Source organism: Simochromis diagramma, unplaced genomic scaffold (assembly GCF_900408965.1).
Source record: "Simochromis diagramma unplaced genomic scaffold, fSimDia1.1 OVJJ01000361.1, whole genome shotgun sequence".
NCBI classification, from domain to species: domain Eukaryota; kingdom Metazoa; phylum Chordata; class Actinopteri; order Cichliformes; family Cichlidae; genus Simochromis; species Simochromis diagramma.
This window is the reverse complement of record NW_024386860.1, coordinates 3,275,970-3,293,331: the sequence shown is the minus strand read 5'-3', so window position 1 is coordinate 3,293,331 and position 17,362 is coordinate 3,275,970. Positions and strand designations below refer to the sequence as shown.

The window sequence follows — 17,362 nt, the reverse complement described above, 5'->3', positions numbered from 1 at the left end:
GGCAGAAAGTCAGGGGATCACCAAAAGCAAGGGAGAGGATCAGAAATGTCATGAATCTAGAATTTGTCGGGACATTAAACTAAAGATAAAAGCGACACAGTCACCTACAGAGCAACTCATCTCACATGGCATCTCCAATCATGCTTTTTTTCCATCTGACATTAAGAGGACTAGACTAAAAAAAATACATATAGTATCCAACATGTGTCTAAAAAGCATAAGGCATATGATTTTATAACAAAACACCCACGCTCCTCTATTATTCACAGTCTATGAGCAAAGCATTAACTCCAGGCACAGAAAGAAAAACGATGATAATAACATGTAATGTAGCACTTGAGACACAGTCGACAGTGAAAACTGGGGGGGGAAAAAATCCCACCACTCTTGATTGCTCAAGGCAACAGCTAAACACAGAAAAATGCACAGCACTCATTGATCAAACTGAGAGAACGAGGCTTTGTTACAGGGAGCCAAAAACCAGTGTTGGCTCATTCAGCTAAAAAAGCTCCCACTCCTGCACCCACTCACATATCAACTGAGTTTATTCTGTCTGGGATGAAAGCTATCTGTAAACAAAATCAGTGTGGCTGTCATGCAGGGGATCAGTTCACAGAGGAGTGACAGTAGACAGGAGGGAGACGAGAGTTGGAAGAGGAGGTCTCAGGTGAGACGGAGGGAAACTGAAGCTCTTCCTTCATGAATGAAGACAGCTGGCACTGGGACAAAGATGCAAACATGCATAGCAACAACTTATTTCTTGTTCCACCAACAGCTTAAAAACTCAAAGATATTCAATTGAAATAAAATTCTTAATCGTCAACAAGAATTTAAAATTTTTACAAATCAATAATCGATTAAGTGTCCTCACTGTTCTTTTTAAAATAACGTTATCATAAAAAATCATCATGAATTAAAAAAATTTGCAGCTAAGAGTTTGCAAAAGTTCACCTTCACAAAGCAGGAAATTCAAATAGGAAATGTTAAATGTTTTTATTCCGAATGTGATTAAAGGAATTAACCGATTATCAGTTAATTTATATTTTTAATACATTCTAATATGTTCCCTAAAAAAATCATTTCATTTCTGTCGAAGGATAAAAAAAGAAAGCGTGATGCTCAATTGTACTGATCTCAGTCTCTTACTATTATTGGGTGTAACAGATCTGGAACAGCTGCACACAGCTGTACGGCTCTCTGTGTGGATCAGCCAGTTATCTCCGTACAGGAAGTCTGGATCGGCTCTCCGAGGTTCAGATTCTAAGGGGCATACCCCAACAGGCAATGCAGAACCTGATTGAAGGTGAGGGTGAGGAGACTTGCCTACCTCTAACTGGCTGCATCCAAATAATTTATCCTGCTAATAATGTGAACTCCCTTCTTCCAATGTTGCTCTCAGCCCTAGAGGCCCTGAACCTTCCTAAACACCCCTCTTTTATACTCATTTATCCATATGCGTACTTTTTTATAGCACTCCCTGTTAATCTAATCATAAGAAGGCTGGATGCTGAGTCCTTTAGCGCTAAACCGGAGGATCTGACACCTTTTGTATCTCTCTCCACTCCTGCTGAAATCACTCTTGATGCACATGACTCCAACTGTGTCATGTTTACTTCCTGTTTGTCACCGTTGTTCCTTCAAACTGCAAACCGCCTGTTCGTGTCATTATTGCGTTTTTCTCTTTTCACTTATTTCGTTACCTTTATAACACTGCCTGTATAGAGAAGGATAGCAGTCTGCATTAAACGGTGCAAACATACATGCGTACATGTATGCATGCACCCATAACTGGCCAACATGTCACTCAGGGAGTTGCAGGCTATCCTCTAAACCTGGGAATTCCTCTGATGTAACATTTTACTCAGCAAGAGAGTGACTTCCGCTGTGATGAGTAGGCAGCTTCACTGTATGCGCATGCCAAGTTCACAAGCTTTTGGGATAAATGAGACAAACATGGACTGTAAAAGTGGCAGACTGGAGCCAAAGCAAAACAAGAACAGGGAAAGGTTTAGAGAGGATGACACTAAAATGTGAAAGCTGTGGAAACAGAAGAAGAGCTGGAGAGAGAGAGGAGCTTACTTTCCATCAGCACAACTGTGATCAATATTAGTGTCTGACAGGGCTGTGCTCGAGCCTTTACTGTAAATCACTTCCTATTATGATGGAACCTCTATATCACACACACAACTGACCGGTTCCAAACACGCTAACACACACACACACACTGTATGCATTTATCCACAGAGCAGCTGCTGTGGTACAGTTATGTGCATTCCCTAAAACAGGTAATAAACAGCACTGCAGCACCACAGTGACCTACTTCACTTAAACACTGAAGTCATCACTAGTTTAATGTGCAACATGCACTCGGGGGGATTCATGCTAAACAAGAACAAGAGGCACTGAGAAACACAAGTTTGACACCTGAAGCAGTTATTTCAACAAGCAAGCTCACACTACAGTCTTTTCCTGGAAAATGAGGCAACCTTTGCTTTCACAAGATGCATCCATGTGTCCAGTTTTGTTTGTTTTTTTGCCTCTCCAACTTAGGGATGTGCTGGAACTGGACCAACAAAGAGAGAACGTCCGCGCCCAATTAAGAATCGCTAATTAACCTAAACCTGTCTTTGGACTGTGAGCGGAGCGCCCAGTAGAAACCCAGACAGGCACAGTGACATACAAGCACAGACACACAGACAAACAAAGACAGACAGATTTAATAATGAAATACTCACTGATTCAGTTCCACATCCAAAATGAACTTCCGACCAAAAGCGTCAACTTGAAAGCTCGCTTGGGCCACATGGTTCACCTAAAAAAGACAGAAGAGAAGCTGCACACTGTTTCTAAAGTCCCCGTTATCACATACATGGTGAAGTTCAGTATCATAGACATGGATAAGTCTCATCTACACTGATGGACGGCTGCATTGTGTGTTTATAGCACCGATTAGCTGCAGGAATGAAGTAAGCCAAGTCTGCACACACACATAACCCTAACTGGTCACAGCAAATGCCTGCACCTCCCTGCGCATGGTTCTGCCGGAGGTTTCTTCCTGCTAAAATTGAGTTTTTCCTTCCCTCTGTCACCAAGTGGTTGCTCACTGGGATCAATTGTTTATTTGGGGGGGGTTCTATTATTGAAGGGTCTTTACCTTACAATATAAAGCACCTTAAGACAAATGTTGCTGTGATTTCATGCTATATAAATACAGCTGAACAATAAAATTGAATTGAAGTGAATTAAGTTTACCATCAAAAAGAAAAAAAAATCTAACCCTACGCCGACTCATTTAATGTTTCTTCACCGATCATTGCTTCATCTCTAAGTGCATGAACTCTGTTTGATTGATGTGGCTGGAGGAGGGTCTGATTCATTCCAAGTCTTGGACACATATTGTATGGGGTGTGCCCCCTGGGTCAATAATAACTCCCCACAGTAATTCCTTTAGGTCCAGTAAAGCCCCAGTGGAGACCTTAAGCATGGCTTACCGTCTCCCTGAGGCTTGGGCTACCTGCTTTACAGACTGGACACTACATGACAACAAAGGAGAAAGTGTGTGTGTGTGTGTGTGTGTGTGTGTGTGTGTGTGTGTGTGTGTGTGTGTGTGTGTGTGTGTGTGTGTGTGTGTGTGTGTGTGTGTAGGCTGTCATTTCAGGAAGTGCCCCTGTGCTCACCCAAGGATAGCCTGATGTCCCCAGTGATCACAGACTCTATTGTCTGCAGGAGCGTGCCTGTGCCGGTCAATGCATATATGAGCAGTTAAGAGGTTGTGTGGGTGTGTGCAAGAGCATGTGCAAATGGCAATTCCACACTTTGATGAAATCTAATCTGGCAGATTGTATCCACGAGGGTAGGAGGTACCAGTAATTGTGGTTAATGAAAGCACATCCCATCCTGACTTAGCAGGACCAATATGAGGAGACCACTGGTGACTCCTCTCGCATTGATTTCTGAGTCATGGCGAGCCTGATTTTCCACTCGTGATTGTTCAAGAATGACTGTAAGCCTATCATTGCTCTGCAGAGAGGCAGGCAGGAAATGCAAACCGACACAGTTAGACTGATTTCACTGGAAGTGTTTGTTTTTTCACCAAAACAACAAGAGCACCTTGCTGAACTCCCCGCAGCTCATTCAGTGCTGATTGTGTCTGCGACTTAAAAATAGGCGATGCGAGAGAAGCCTATAAATAACTCCATGTGTGTCGCACATTTTCAGAACTATCTGACAGATTTGTTTTTAGGCTGTTGATCTAAAAACAGCCAATAACTGATCAAACATTGCGCAAGTGACATCACAAGCATCAGCTCTCTGGAGATTAAAAGACTCGGAGCACAAATCAAATCTCCTCACCCTCCCATCCTCGATCATCTGCATTTGCAATGTACATTTTATGACTTTGATGTTTTAACTTGCTGCCTGTACGCAAGCTCTTTTATGACTATGAGTTGGCACAATATGATATCAGAGTAAAATAAACGCATCTCCTGGGCTGTAAACTCCAGAGAATGAGAGTGACTCAGGAAATAATGAGGGTTTAGATCAAAATATGACATATTTTGAGCAAAATCTCTCGTAGAAAACTGTTGTGCTGCTCTGCAGAAACGCTACCTTTGAAATTCAGTTCACAGCAAGCCTGTGCCACAAACCTGCCGTGAGACTAGAATGAGCTTCAAAAGGAAAACATTAAAATGATATCTGACGGCAGATGGTTCGACTTAGCTTGTTTACCCAATGGGCTGCAGCTCAGGCTGAGGTGTGAGAGAGACAAAGGGTTAACACCTCCCTGCCTGATGCCATCTGTAGCCCTCTCCACTCGCTGAGCCCTGAGTAGGCTAGCCTTACTCAAGCCTAAGCCATACAAATTAAAAACACTTAACATGTTTGTACAATGCTAACTGACTCATTCCTTGAAAGGAACCCAGCAGACTGAACTGACTCAGTGAACACAGCTACACTATTACCACACTGTACTAGTCATGGTAGGCAGGCAAAGCCAAATGCCTCCAGGCTTTTCCGCAGCTGGTAGTTTTCAATAACAGCTCTCTGAATAATTTTCAAACATTAATAATTTTGTGGGTGATCATGTCCGAAGTGTAATCCAACCATACTCTTTATTACTTGTAAGTCTACAGTGTATTTCTTGGTTCTTGGCGCTAACATCCAAAAACAGGGGCTGCTGCAGGCAATCATATTACATAGTACATAGTATATGCAATTATACATATCTGCAGAGGCATTTAAATATTTATGTCTTTATTTAAGTAATTTGCCATTTTAGAGACCAATCCTTTTTCAGAACTGTAGAGTAAATATTAAAATATTCAGCGCGCCATACCCAAAAGATCAGCTAACATCAGCAACATATATCAATTTTTCATAACTATGAATAAACAACAGCTCCATTTAAAAAAATAATGAGTCCTTAAAGTAGTTATTATCACAGTATTATTATACAAAATACTGAACCGCCCGTTTTATTTGCTGACAATAGAGTTTAATGCCCTCTAGTGGACAAAAGAAACAACCCAACCCTATTTCTAAATGACCCAAAAGACAGGCCAGAGCGCTTCTAAGACTAAGTCAACAGTGATCGCCCAGCTCGCAGTACATGCTGACGCTGGTATACATGTGACAAGCCAAAGTTTGCTGATCATAGGCTCAATAAGAAAGCTTCTGGTGATTCGTTTTCATGTGTAAGGTGAAAAATGCTGCCTAGTGGGACATTAGGCAGCGTTTTTGAGGTGGAGACAGCTGCTGAGACAACAACCCAGCTGGACGGACGAGATGCAAGCTAAAATATTAATTATCCGGTTTGACCAGGTGACATATAGTCGATCATTTTGAGTGGGGATAAATGAACTCAGAGGTCCTATCACTAATCTTAGTATTTTAAAGCATTTTATGGGTGTAGGTTGCGGTGGGATTTTTTCTTCTTTTGCTTATGACCCATATAGCACCTCCAGGCTGTGTAATTAGTGTGACCTGCTCGTGTCAAAATGTTGTCAGCGGCCTTTTTTTGTATCCCTGCTTGCTAAATAATGATCTCCCCCCCAACCGTGAGGACACGTAGGGAGGGGTTGAATGGATAAAATAGACAACTGTAAACACAGAGGCATCTTTCCACAATCGCACACTCCACCCTCACAACACGAAAGCACCTTGTGTACCTGCGTGGAGTCGGAGCTGGCGCTGGCTTTAATCCTGGTGCTGAGCTCGTCCTGTGTGATCTGGCTGTGGTTGTGCCTGCTGTAGAGCAGGCGGAGAGGCACCGTGTCCTCCTTCCCGACAAACCTACCCGCATCACGAAGAGCCTTCAAACTCGACAAGGCGTCTCCTGCACAGAGAGAGAGAGATAGAGAGAAAGGGGACAACACCGACTTCATTACGCGCCCCGTTCCTCCGCGCGGAGATCAGCAGTGATAGAAACGCGCGGATCACAAACAGTTATGATTAAAATGTCGATGGTTTTCATTTCCTTTTCACACAGTGGAACAGCTGTGGGTTGCGTGCATGTTTTTAAATGCAGGAAGCATGAAGCAGACGAGGCGTTGATTAACAAATAAACACAGGCCCTTTGATAGTGATTTAACGCTTTGGCTGCGCAATAACAATTCATGCATCATCCAAAATAGCATCAGTTACCATCTCCGGCGTTAGGGCTGCTCTGGTGACCGACGTGCATCAATTCACAGACGCACAAAAGGGAAATCCACCATCGCGGGCGCATCATCAGCACCATCTCCTCCGTCTCTCTCTCTTTTTGTGTGGCTGGAAATTATAAACAATGCGGTATTCCAGGAGAGGACTCTCGGGGTCCTGCCTTCGCTAAGGGAGCCTGAAGCCGGGGCTGGTCGTCTGGTTAGTGCAGTGTCGCTGATGGGGGGCCATCGGGGGTGCTTAGGAGTCTGAACGCCGAGCGCGTTTGAGCGCACCGAAACCCCGCGGATCAGCAGCGCGGAGAATGCTGGAGGCGAGAGAGAGAGAGAGAAACAGAGAGGGAGGGAGGATGGGAGGGAGATCTAGGGACACCTCCTTAAAACACATCAGTGTTCGGTGGCTCACTGCAGAGACGCCTAATGCATAAATATGAGCGGAGGTTGGATGAGGAGAAAATGTGGGCTCGGCCTTCCGCCGACTGGACCTATCTGGGACGACATAAAAGCTCCTCCATGTTAAATCGCTGCAGAAGCGCCATTCCTGCCCAGTCTTGCCTGTTGTTATCATAATGACTCACTCCATCATCTGCCAGGCCTCCAAAAAAGGCATCCTCCACCCCTACCCAGGAAAAAAAAAACAAGACAATTAGATAAAATTGTGCAATTTAGAGTAAATGACCATTTTGTCTCTCTAGTCAAGTGATATTTTCTTATTTGTTGATGTTGCTTCTTCACCTTCCTTCAGAAATGAGTTGATCGGGTAAATTTGGAGATCCCAAAGTCGGTTAATGTACAGTAGGCATAGGAACACACTCGCTTCCACATTTATTTGTGCTCATTCAAAACAACCTATAAATATTTACCTACACTTGATAACTCCACATTCAAAAACTGAAGTTACTGCATGAGCCAGGATCAGTGACAAACCCATCACACCACAGCGGCCTTTTAGTGTGCGTGGTTTATCCTCTCACTTACATACCTGTAGACTACTGCCAAAGATACACTTGTTTCCATTTGCTTAGTCGAATCTATGAAAAATATCAAAGATAATAGTTTGACAGGAATAAAATTATATTTTTGCACCAACAACATGACTGCCAAAAGGCTATTGGCTGTCTTGGTAATATAGTAACAAGTAGATATAAAAGTACCAGGCCTAAAAAATAAAAACCCAGAAAGCTAAATCTACAACAAGTGAACAGTATCTGAAACCCATGTTCTTAAGAAATAGAAAGAAATAATTCAAATACCTGACACAGGACCTGAGAGATGGATCTGTACCTATAGTTGATCTACTGTTATCTGAAGCCTCATTAGAAATGGCCTCAGTGGAAGGGTGGCTGTCAGTCAAGAAGCCATTCTCAAGGAAGGAAAACAGGTGAAAAAGGCTGATGTATGACAAATTACACAAGACCTGGACTGAAAATCAGTGGTAACAGATGTTGTGTAGTCATGAATTCAAAGTCAAAATTTCTGGCTGTTCAGAAGAGGTCAGGAGAAAAGTACGACAGTGAGTGCCTACAGCCATCTGTGAAACATGGTGGAGGCTCAGTCATGGTGTGGGGCCGAATTTCAGAGTGTGGTTTGGGGGATTTTATCACATTTGATGAATCTTTGAAAACAGAAAAGTACCATCACATTTTGATCCACCATGCAGTACCATCTGGAAAGCATCTGATTGACAACAGCTTATTTTTTTAGCATGACAATTATCCCAAACATGGCACCAGTCCAGTAAAAGCAGAAAAAGTCCTAATTTTTAAATTTAGTAAACAGCAGCAAGAAATATTCAATATGTGCTCAGTAGGGCCTTACACACTCGAAAAATCAAATTTTTACTGCCCTCTAATGGACAAACTATACATTTGTGAAACTCTTTAAATTTCCTTATATATAATATATGCTGTATTCCATTATTAGCCAATATTTATACAGGTATGCATGTAAGCCATATTGGTCAGAAATGATGGTTTGTTAAGTATGATGATAAAACACAGTGCTAACAGGATGCAACCAGCATGAAAGATGGCCATGTCAGGATTCAGCAGTCGCCAATATCACTGTGCTTGTACCTCAGAACACATCGATGCTCATTTTCTTAATGCCAGTGGCGCAGACTCCCATTTGACCCAGCACATCCATTTGAGAGTGGTGAGGGAGAACAAGGGCACTATGCTAATGCACTAAATGCAGGGAAAAGGAAGACGCTGAGCTAATGCATCAGGAGGAGAGGGAGGAAGAAAGAAAAAAGAAAAAAAAGCATGGCGGGGTCATAAAAAGTGCACTTAGGAAGAATTTTTAAAATGTCACACATAACGCCAAATACCACGCAGACAACCTGCAGGTCATTCACATTACAACACACAGAAAGAGACGCTCCCAGTACAACAGGCATTTATTTGAATTACACATCCTCGTGTCTGAAAGGATTAAAGATAATTGTCATGACTGAAGCTGCCTTTTATCCATAAGATGCTCTTTAAATTCTACAGTCAGCATTCATGGAAAGAAAATCATGTAAAATAAAAATTCTTGCACCAATTTTTCATAGATTTTTTTTTTTCCAAATGGCAATAAAACAAAACATAGCTGCTCTGACATTACCGTATCCCATCAGTGTCAAAATACTGAAATGTATTCACAATATTCTTTCACAGAAGACGACCATTTCAAGAGCGTTGCTCACTTCCTTTATTAAACACATGCCCGTTCACAGGAGAGCCACACAACCACGCACTGTCTTAAAGTCAAGTTAGATGTAGACTGAGCAAAAGGGACTTGGAGCTAACGTTAAGCTGGCACTACATTTCATGTACTCAGCAGATTACTCTGGTCAAAGAAATGTTTTGACTGATTTCATGTACTTTTTACAGGTTCAAGTATGTAAAATACTGACTTGCAGTTGCTGTCCCTTTTAAAAAGGGACTCTTTTGTGTTTTCCCTTATTTAGTTTGTTTTAGGACGGCCAAAGCTTCATATAAAGATGTCACTGTATATGAACATAATGTCAATGGGCAAAAAGTTTAGGCTTCAGACTGTTTTTCCCCCATTCTTAGCTCCATATGATTTCATAGAGAGAGGCTCTATGGGGGAGGGGGGATTAGGGCTATATGGTTAGAAATAACAATAACAATATTACTAGGGCCACTAAGTTTTACAATATATACTACTCTGTAAACAAAATGTTAAAAATCACCATCATCTGATTGAAGGAGGAGAGCTGATGCATTTCTTATCAAACACAAAAGCCAGGACCTTCTATTAACATCTTAAATCTAACAGCCTGTGTAGTCCAGGACACAGGAATTCAAGCTAATCCCTTTAGCTTGTCTATTTGTAGTCCTCAAAGCCGTGAAACTCCACATCCATGTCATCACTGGACTGGAAAAGCTTCCAGAGCTTCAATAAAGAGTTATCAGAAACATCACAAGGCTCTACATGTTCGACGTTTGTGTTCAATTTTCGTCTTTTGTGCTTGTAAACTTTTATCCTCCTCTGAATTTTCTGGACTGGAGAGCAGCTTTCTGTAGGAAGGCATCCTTCTTTCTTTCCAGAGTCATTTTTTCCAGTCACTTTCTTATCAGACTCTTGTTCATTTTCAAAAAAACTGAGGCTTTTTGAGGCCAAATTATTCTGTATGTTCATATTATCAACGCGCAAAGTTGAGCTGTTTATGTCCTCATGAGGCATCTGGTCCAGCAGGTCATCCTGGCAATCTCTGGTGGGCAAAGAGGGAAGAAATTCACCTCTTGATGGGGCTTCTTCTGACTCAAACTGAGGACTTTGAGGCCGATTAGATTTTTGGGTGCGGGCAGTGTGTGAATTCTGTCTGCACACCCGTTTACGTTCAAGCAACTTGTGCCTGGATCTGTCTGAGTAAGTGTAGCAGCTTCTCTGGTCGCCCTCTCTGTCAATCAATTCAGCAGAGGCAGGCACGGACGCGATTTTTATATCCTGTCTGGAATTTAATTCTTCGTTCACATCAACTGTCCACGGCTCCTCTTCTTGAACAGTCTCTGAAGGATCTCCCTTGTACCTTAGTTCAGGTTTTCTACATGGTCCAGGAGCAATCAGAACACAGGAAACACTGCACTTTGGTCTAATGGGAATCAAAGAAAAAACAAAACACCTTTAATTAGCTACGTGGGATAAAAATATTAAGGAAAAACAATTTACAAGAGATTTAAATGGGGTTTTGTTTTTTGACAAATTTTGCTAAACCCCCCCCCCAAAAAAATTACCTTTTGAGTTTAGCTCCTTTAACGTGCATGAAGTTGTGGTTCAAGGTTGAAATCAATCTGTCCACCAGCAAGTACTCATCACTCTTAGAGAAAGCCCTGTGACTCTCACTCTGCAGATGCTGAACAAAAAAGACAGTTAAATAATGGAGAATTACCGCGGTCCATCCAAGGCCAGTGAGCCTCTACGGCACAAACACCTACATACAAAAAGAGGCATTTGAAGCTCCTGCCACATAACTGTTCACAGTGAATAAAAGCAATTTACTGAGCAGCCTATTAGAGCAAAGCAGCCAAAAAGCAGTTTTTCCATGATTGTGTTAAACACCAGAGAACACTGATGAGGGACTTGAAACAGATATACGAACATACAGGTTTGGTTAGTTTCCTTCTCAGTTAAATACTTTATTTGACACAATTTATCATTAATACATTTCTATCAATGTCTGCAAGCGATACTGTGCTTAACTGGAGTGAAAGTGGTTCATTCTGGACCAGATAATCTGTATTAATGTGATCAAAGTAACAGATCTAAAGTTGTAAATCTGCTTTTTTCCATATACACTACATCTATCACCCAAAACAAAAACTTAATAATGTTTTCAAGTTTATCAGTTAGTTTCATATTATGTTACATGATGTTAGGAAATGCCAACAAAGAAATGTACCACACATCTGCTAGCTAAGCAAATAAAGAGCCTTCTATCAGATAATTACTGCAGCAATTAAAACATTTAACCTTAACTAATGTTCTGGTAACCTCTTAAAACAGCTAAAGTCAGAAGACACAGCCCATCAAAGTGGAGAAGATATTACAAATGGTTACACAGAAAAATGAAATTCTTACTTTTCAGTTCTCACAATAAGTAAAACAGTGCTTTGTAGCACTTGTAGCTAATGTGTGGGTGTAATTCTGATTACACCCACACATTAGCCTGCATGAAGCTAAGCAAACAACTAAGGAGGATGCTGAAACTACTGAAACTGGGTGAATAACTGTCTGACAAAGTGGTCACCAAAAAAATAAATAAATCTTGAATAATCCTGAGATCACTTAAAGATTTGGTGAAATCAAATCATTAAAAAAAGATTTAAAAAAAAAAAAAATCTGTATTTTATAATGTAAGTAAGAGCATTTGCACACATAGAGTGCAAAGAGAACGCAAGGGATTGAGACTAAACAGCTGTATAGCTTTAAAACAACCATTTATCATTGAGGTCATCCTGAAAAGCTCTACAGTTTGCAAAAGGAGCATAAATATTAAAGCAATTAAAAAAAAAAAAAAAAAAAAAAGGTCTTATAACCAGATTTACCCTGTTCCAGACAAATGACTTTAAAAGATCCTAGTAAAAGTAATGATAATTAGAAAAACAAAACAAAAATGTTTTTCTCTTGATCCGAGATATTGGATGAGCTTATCAAAGGATTGCACATTGTCATGAAAGTTAAAGGCAGTCCATCAAAATATTAAGAGTGTGACTTTTTTGACTGATAAGTGTAATCAAACAAGGATAATTTAGAGTTACCAGTTAACCTATCCCCACAAAGGCCATGTCCACACTAATATGTTTTCATTTGATAACGCATCTTTTTCTCTCCGTTTTGGCCATCCGTCTACACTAAAATGGCATTTTTGGTCAAGGAAAACGAAGCGTTTTGAAAACGCTCTCCAAAGCAGATACATTTGAAAACGCCGTTTTTGCGTCGCAGTGTGGACAGCGAACCTGGAGCCTTTTCGAAAACGATGACACATTTTAGTCAGGAATCAGGAGTACCCGGAGAGAACCCACACAAACACGGGGAGAACATGCAAACTCCACACAGAAAGACCCCGGCCTGATGGTGGAATTGAATCAGGACCGTCTTGGTGTGAGGCAACAGTGCTAACCACCTTGTTTAGCATTTAAAACGGATTTTGCCATTTTTCAGTCAAAGATTCTCCATTTTGTTTCCAAAAACAGGTTTAAATGAAAATTCGTGGATGTTAACCAAACCGAAATCATACCCCCTCATACCAGATCATTCACCAGGGATTATTTATCTCTTAGCATCTGCACAAAGACTTTCAAAATAAGTGCTTGTGTGGAAGTTCTCACATTTAGAAATAGCAGGATTGTAAAAACAGTTTGTGTGCACTGTGCCGTGTGACAGTTTTGCAAACTTACCATCGTAAGCTGGTTGTATTTGATCATACAGCACTCGCAGTAGCCGCCTCGTTTCTTTTCTCTGTTCTTCTTTCGTCCTTGAGCTCTCTCCTCACTGACTGAGGCTTTCACACCTCTGTTTCCAGAGTAGCCCAGAGGATTAGCAAATGAAGCAAATGAAAAAAAAGTTAGTATTTTGATAAACTCTTCATGAGTTCATTTAAGACCTCTTGAGTATCTCCAGCAGTACCATTTACAATTGCATGGTTCAGAACTTTTCAGACCCACAGCTATGATCAGAGATAGCCTTACACCTATCATGGGCATGGTTGTCATGGTATTTTCAGGCTTTTAAGGATTTCCTTGATAATTTTCACGGTCAAATGATTAAAATACCAGACTTGCCATGACATTCATGCCCATGATGACCTGATATTGGTTTTTGATCAATTTACATAAGACACATGGGGAAACTGTGACTGCACTCCATAGCATATTTAAAATGTTTAAGCAGCACTCGGTATAAAATTGGTGGGGTTAAAGTGGCGAGAGATTTTTTTAAAAAGAAAGGGGACATACCTTTGTCCCCGCTGTTTGTTTGCAGGAGGATCCTTCTCCTCAGGACAGAACGGACTACAGGGAGCAGTGGTTTTCAGGTTGAACTCAGGCATGTTTGACATTGTGAGGTAGATTGGACGGTAGTGCCTGACAAAAGAGAAGGAAACCATTTTAAAAATCACAGGAACAATTTCATGACAGCAGGTGGATGCTGGATTCTTCTGACTGACTTCTTACCTACTTGAATCCTCAACCTTGATGAAAGGTTTACCAATCCGCCCGCCTGGAATACAAAACATAGATTGTTTATTAGCAAAGCAAGAAGAAGAATACCAGCCTGAAGAGGTCGACTAAAATATACCAGCAAAGCTCAGTAATTTGTCTGGGTGGGGTCTACCTTTGCATTTCTCTAGACCTTGCTTTGCTGCAGAATCAGCTTTGTCCTGTTAGAAACGACAGAAAAAAGTGAACACTTCCAATGTTAAACAAATAACTTTATATTAAGTTGGACTATTTTTCCTAGTATACACTGGAAATTCTCAACTTACACATAATTTGGTCGCAGTGGCTGCAGGAACTGAGCTTTTGATGATCTTTTTTTTCTTATGAACATATGCCATTAAATCTGGAATTGGCACAAATACATTTAGAAAAGTCACAGATGTCAAAGCAGAATGAACTTAATTTCATACAAAGAAGAAAAATTACTTCAACTAAAACAGATACCACACACACACACACACAAAACATACCATCTACATATAGGATTTTCACACCCCACTCCAGGGCGTTTGACAGGATCTTGTTTACTTGAATCCTTTCCTAAAAACAAACAAGTGTGTATTAGCAGAGCAATTAAGAGCCCTCAGTAAGTATCATTCATGCTGACAAAACAAACCTGCTCTTTCACTACTCTCTCCACCAGAAACTTCCCTCGGCTTGTAACAAACTGCAAAACAACAACAGATAATGCAAAAGTATATCAATAACTAGAAAAATGATCTACAGGTTCAGAGAAGAAGTGAGATCAATCCCGGTAAAACAGACACATCATGGTGAACTCACCGTGTCGGTTTGTCCTTGAGATCTGCTCTTGATGTCGCCATGGCTGCCAGGCCGGTGTGGGTTTGAGCAAGGATACGGCGAACTCGGTCCAGAGTCTGGGCTAGGAACAGGAGAGTCCTGTCTGAGGCAGTTCACATATTTAGCCTCCCGCTTGTTAGATACCAGATACTTGATGTCCTTACTGAAGAACTTCTCCACAGTCTGAGCAAAAAGATAAAGAATATAAAATGTTTTGAGAAAAACTCAAGAATAATTATTTGTCTATTCAATTTACAGAGTAAACATGTCCCAGAGCCTTTAAAAGAAAAATATTACTCAATGTCTGGTCATGTTTGTAACCTTACTAGCATTTTCTAGTCATACTACTTCTGAGTGAAATGTATTCAGTTTTGACTTATTTCTCCAGTAAGTACTGGAGTATTTGGTTGGACCTCAGGCTTTAATTTTTCATTACATTAATTCAACAAACTCCTGCAAACAGGTCAATACTGACATGAAGGCATCACACAGTTGCTTCAGATTTATCAGCATCACATCCGTGATGAAAAACCTTTTTCCATCATGTCAAAAAGGTGGTTTATTGGATTGAGATTTTGGTGACTGTGGAGCACATTTGAGTACAGTGAACTCACTGTCATGTTCAAGAAATCAAATGTAGATGAACTGAGCTTTGTGACTAGCCATTTTACCCTGCTGAAAGCAGAAGATGGGTACAATGTGGACATAAAGAGATGGACATGGTCAGCAAGAAGACTCTGGTCCCAACGTGAGCCAAGAAAATACCCCCTATCCTTACACCACCAACAGCAACCTAACCACTGACACAAGGCAGGATGGGGCAATTCTTTCTTGTTGTTTTTTTTTTTCTAAATGAGCTTACCATCCAAATGTTAGAACATAAATCAAGACTCATCAGACCAGGCTTCTTTTTCCAGTCTACTGTCATCCAATTTAAGTAATGCTGTGTGAATTGTAGCTTTAATTGTAGGCATGTGATGCTCTTTTTTGTGACAGGGGCATCACCCAGTGTGGTCTTTTGTTTCCATAGCCCACCTGTTTCAAGGTTTGATGTGATGTACATTGTTTGTTTGTGGCTATTTGAGTTACTGTTACTGATAGCAGCTTGGAGCAGTCTGGCCACTCTCCTCTGACATGAAGGAAACATTTTTGCCCAGAGACCTGCTGCTCACTGGATATTTTCTGCTTGTGTGGGAAAATCCCGTTAGATCAGCAGTTTCTGAAATACTCAGACCAGCCTGTCTGATTAGATATTTGCATGAACAAATAGGTGTACCCAACAGAGTGGCTGGTGTGTATACGCAGCTTCACAGTTCATATGTTAAGCTAGCACAAAAGCAGTGTGACAAAATGCAAGTTTGAGCCAGTGAATGTAACCAAATAATGTCTCACCCCTCCAAGCAGTTTGATGTCACTCTCCAAAGTTTCTGCAACTCTGTTTGATGGCAGGTCCAGGTAAAACACTTTTCCAGCAAAAGGCTTGACTTGTGTGGGAACTGATGTACGTTTCGCCTGACTCAGCTTCACCTTGTCACTAGTATGTCCACCTTTTCCTGAATAACATTATAGCACAAGAGAAAGACTTAAATGTTAAACCATTTCACAAGTGATTTTTATCAGACAAGTGAGTTTTGCAGCGAGTTTCCCAGACACTGATTAAACATAAACAAAAAGAGAGATTGGATTAGGATCTCCCATGACAAACTTGACGCTTAAAGCACGTTTTATATCAAGTTTATCCTTACTTGAATTAGCAGCTAAGTAAATAAACGAACCTATATCAACTGTTTTAACATTCAAGTCAATCTGGTTCAAAAGAGCTTATTTTTAAGAAAAGTAACAATCAAATAACTTCGCAAAAGATCCATTAGCGTTACATTCGTACGTTACGGTGTTAGCTGTTCGCTAGTTTGGTTAAATCTACGTTTTAAATTTTAAATGCAAAACACGGAAATAAACGCTACAGGTACCTTGCCAGCTGGGTCCCGGAAGCCTCTGACTGCGTTTTGTCTTCATTTTATTCTCGTTCATCGAGAAAAGGCTGCTTTTCTTCTCCCCTCGTCTTGAGTTAACATACTCCACAAAGGCCTCGTCAGTCCTCTGTGTGTAAACAAAAGAAAACGCATATTTGAAAAATTGGACGTAAAATGCAAGGAAACAATCATCTATTACACAGTAATGCGTAAACAAAATGTAACATTAACGTTAGCTGAAGCAGAGTGATCGCTGTCCCCATGTTAATCAATTTTAATGGTCTTAAATGTAAACTTAACGTACGTTCACAGCCTCCCTCCACAGCGGACGCACAGCTTCGCCGATTAGCCTCTTTGCTCACATTTTTATGCAAGTAAATGTCGAAAAACGTCCCTAAACTTCTGTCGGCAGATTTGTTTCTCACAGGATATCCACGGTTATACGGTTTTACAGCTCCTCATCCAGAAATAATAAACTTTAACAATGCCATTTGCTTAACGTCCCTTTCCCGCTTTAAATCCGGTGTCCGAGACGGTGTATGTTGCCATGTTTGACGCTTTCCAACTTCGTAACCATTTCCACGTTAAAAGGCGCTATGTTATTGAGTTAGTTTTTAAATTGAACAAATGTAATATTATTTATCTGAAGACTTGTCTTTTATGAACGTTACAGCCGTCCAATTATCGACAGTTTCAAAAACAG

At 40.8% G+C, this 17,362-nt stretch overlaps 2 protein-coding genes across 3 annotated transcripts in view; both read right to left on the bottom strand.

Moving 5' to 3' along the window:
• The window catches only part of adam22 (ADAM metallopeptidase domain 22), a 68,628-nt gene extending 61,463 nt beyond the window's left edge, over positions 1-7,165 (bottom strand). Inside the window, exons 1-3 of one of the 2 annotated variants that reach the window (XM_040029720.1) lie at positions 6,646-7,165; positions 6,171-6,337; positions 2,736-2,812 (exon numbers count right to left, since the gene is read on the bottom strand). In XM_040029720.1, coding sequence (XP_039885654.1) covers positions 2,736-2,812; positions 6,171-6,337; positions 6,646-6,742 — 341 coding nt within the window. In that variant the 5' untranslated portion in view covers positions 6,743-7,165. The remainder of the gene's footprint in view (positions 1-2,735; positions 2,813-6,170; positions 6,338-6,645) is intronic. The other variant, XM_040029721.1, reaches the window with a different exon arrangement.
• Positions 7,166-9,039: 1,874 nt separating this feature from the next.
• Positions 9,040-17,225, bottom strand: dbf4 (DBF4 zinc finger). Its single transcript, XM_040029722.1, has 13 exons — positions 16,964-17,225; positions 16,657-16,786; positions 16,079-16,239; positions 14,669-14,869; positions 14,502-14,552; positions 14,356-14,425; positions 14,152-14,228; positions 14,001-14,046; positions 13,841-13,886; positions 13,625-13,750; positions 13,067-13,181; positions 10,904-11,022; positions 9,040-10,761 (listed from the first exon to the last, which is right to left on the bottom strand). The coding sequence occupies exons 2-13, from the start codon at positions 16,715-16,717 to the stop codon at positions 9,993-9,995; spliced, it is 1,842 nt and encodes a 613-aa protein (XP_039885656.1). The 5' UTR covers positions 16,718-16,786; positions 16,964-17,225; the 3' UTR covers positions 9,040-9,992.
• Between the last annotated feature and the right edge of the window lie 137 nt (positions 17,226-17,362).

Bases quoted from the DNA above. Each gene is read 5' to 3' on its own strand.
- dbf4 (XM_040029722.1), bottom strand. From the start codon at position 16,717: ATGAACGAGAATAAAATGAAGACAAAACGCAGTCAGAGGCTTCCGGGA. The intron at 16,240-16,656 runs GTACCTGTAGCG...AATGTTATTCAG, and splicing joins TCCGGGACCCAGCTGGCAAG to GAAAAGGTGGACATACTAGT. The intron at 13,751-13,840 runs GTAAGAAGTCAG...CTCTTTTGTCAG, and splicing joins AAGGTTGAGGATTCAAGTAG to GCACTACCGTCCAATCTACC.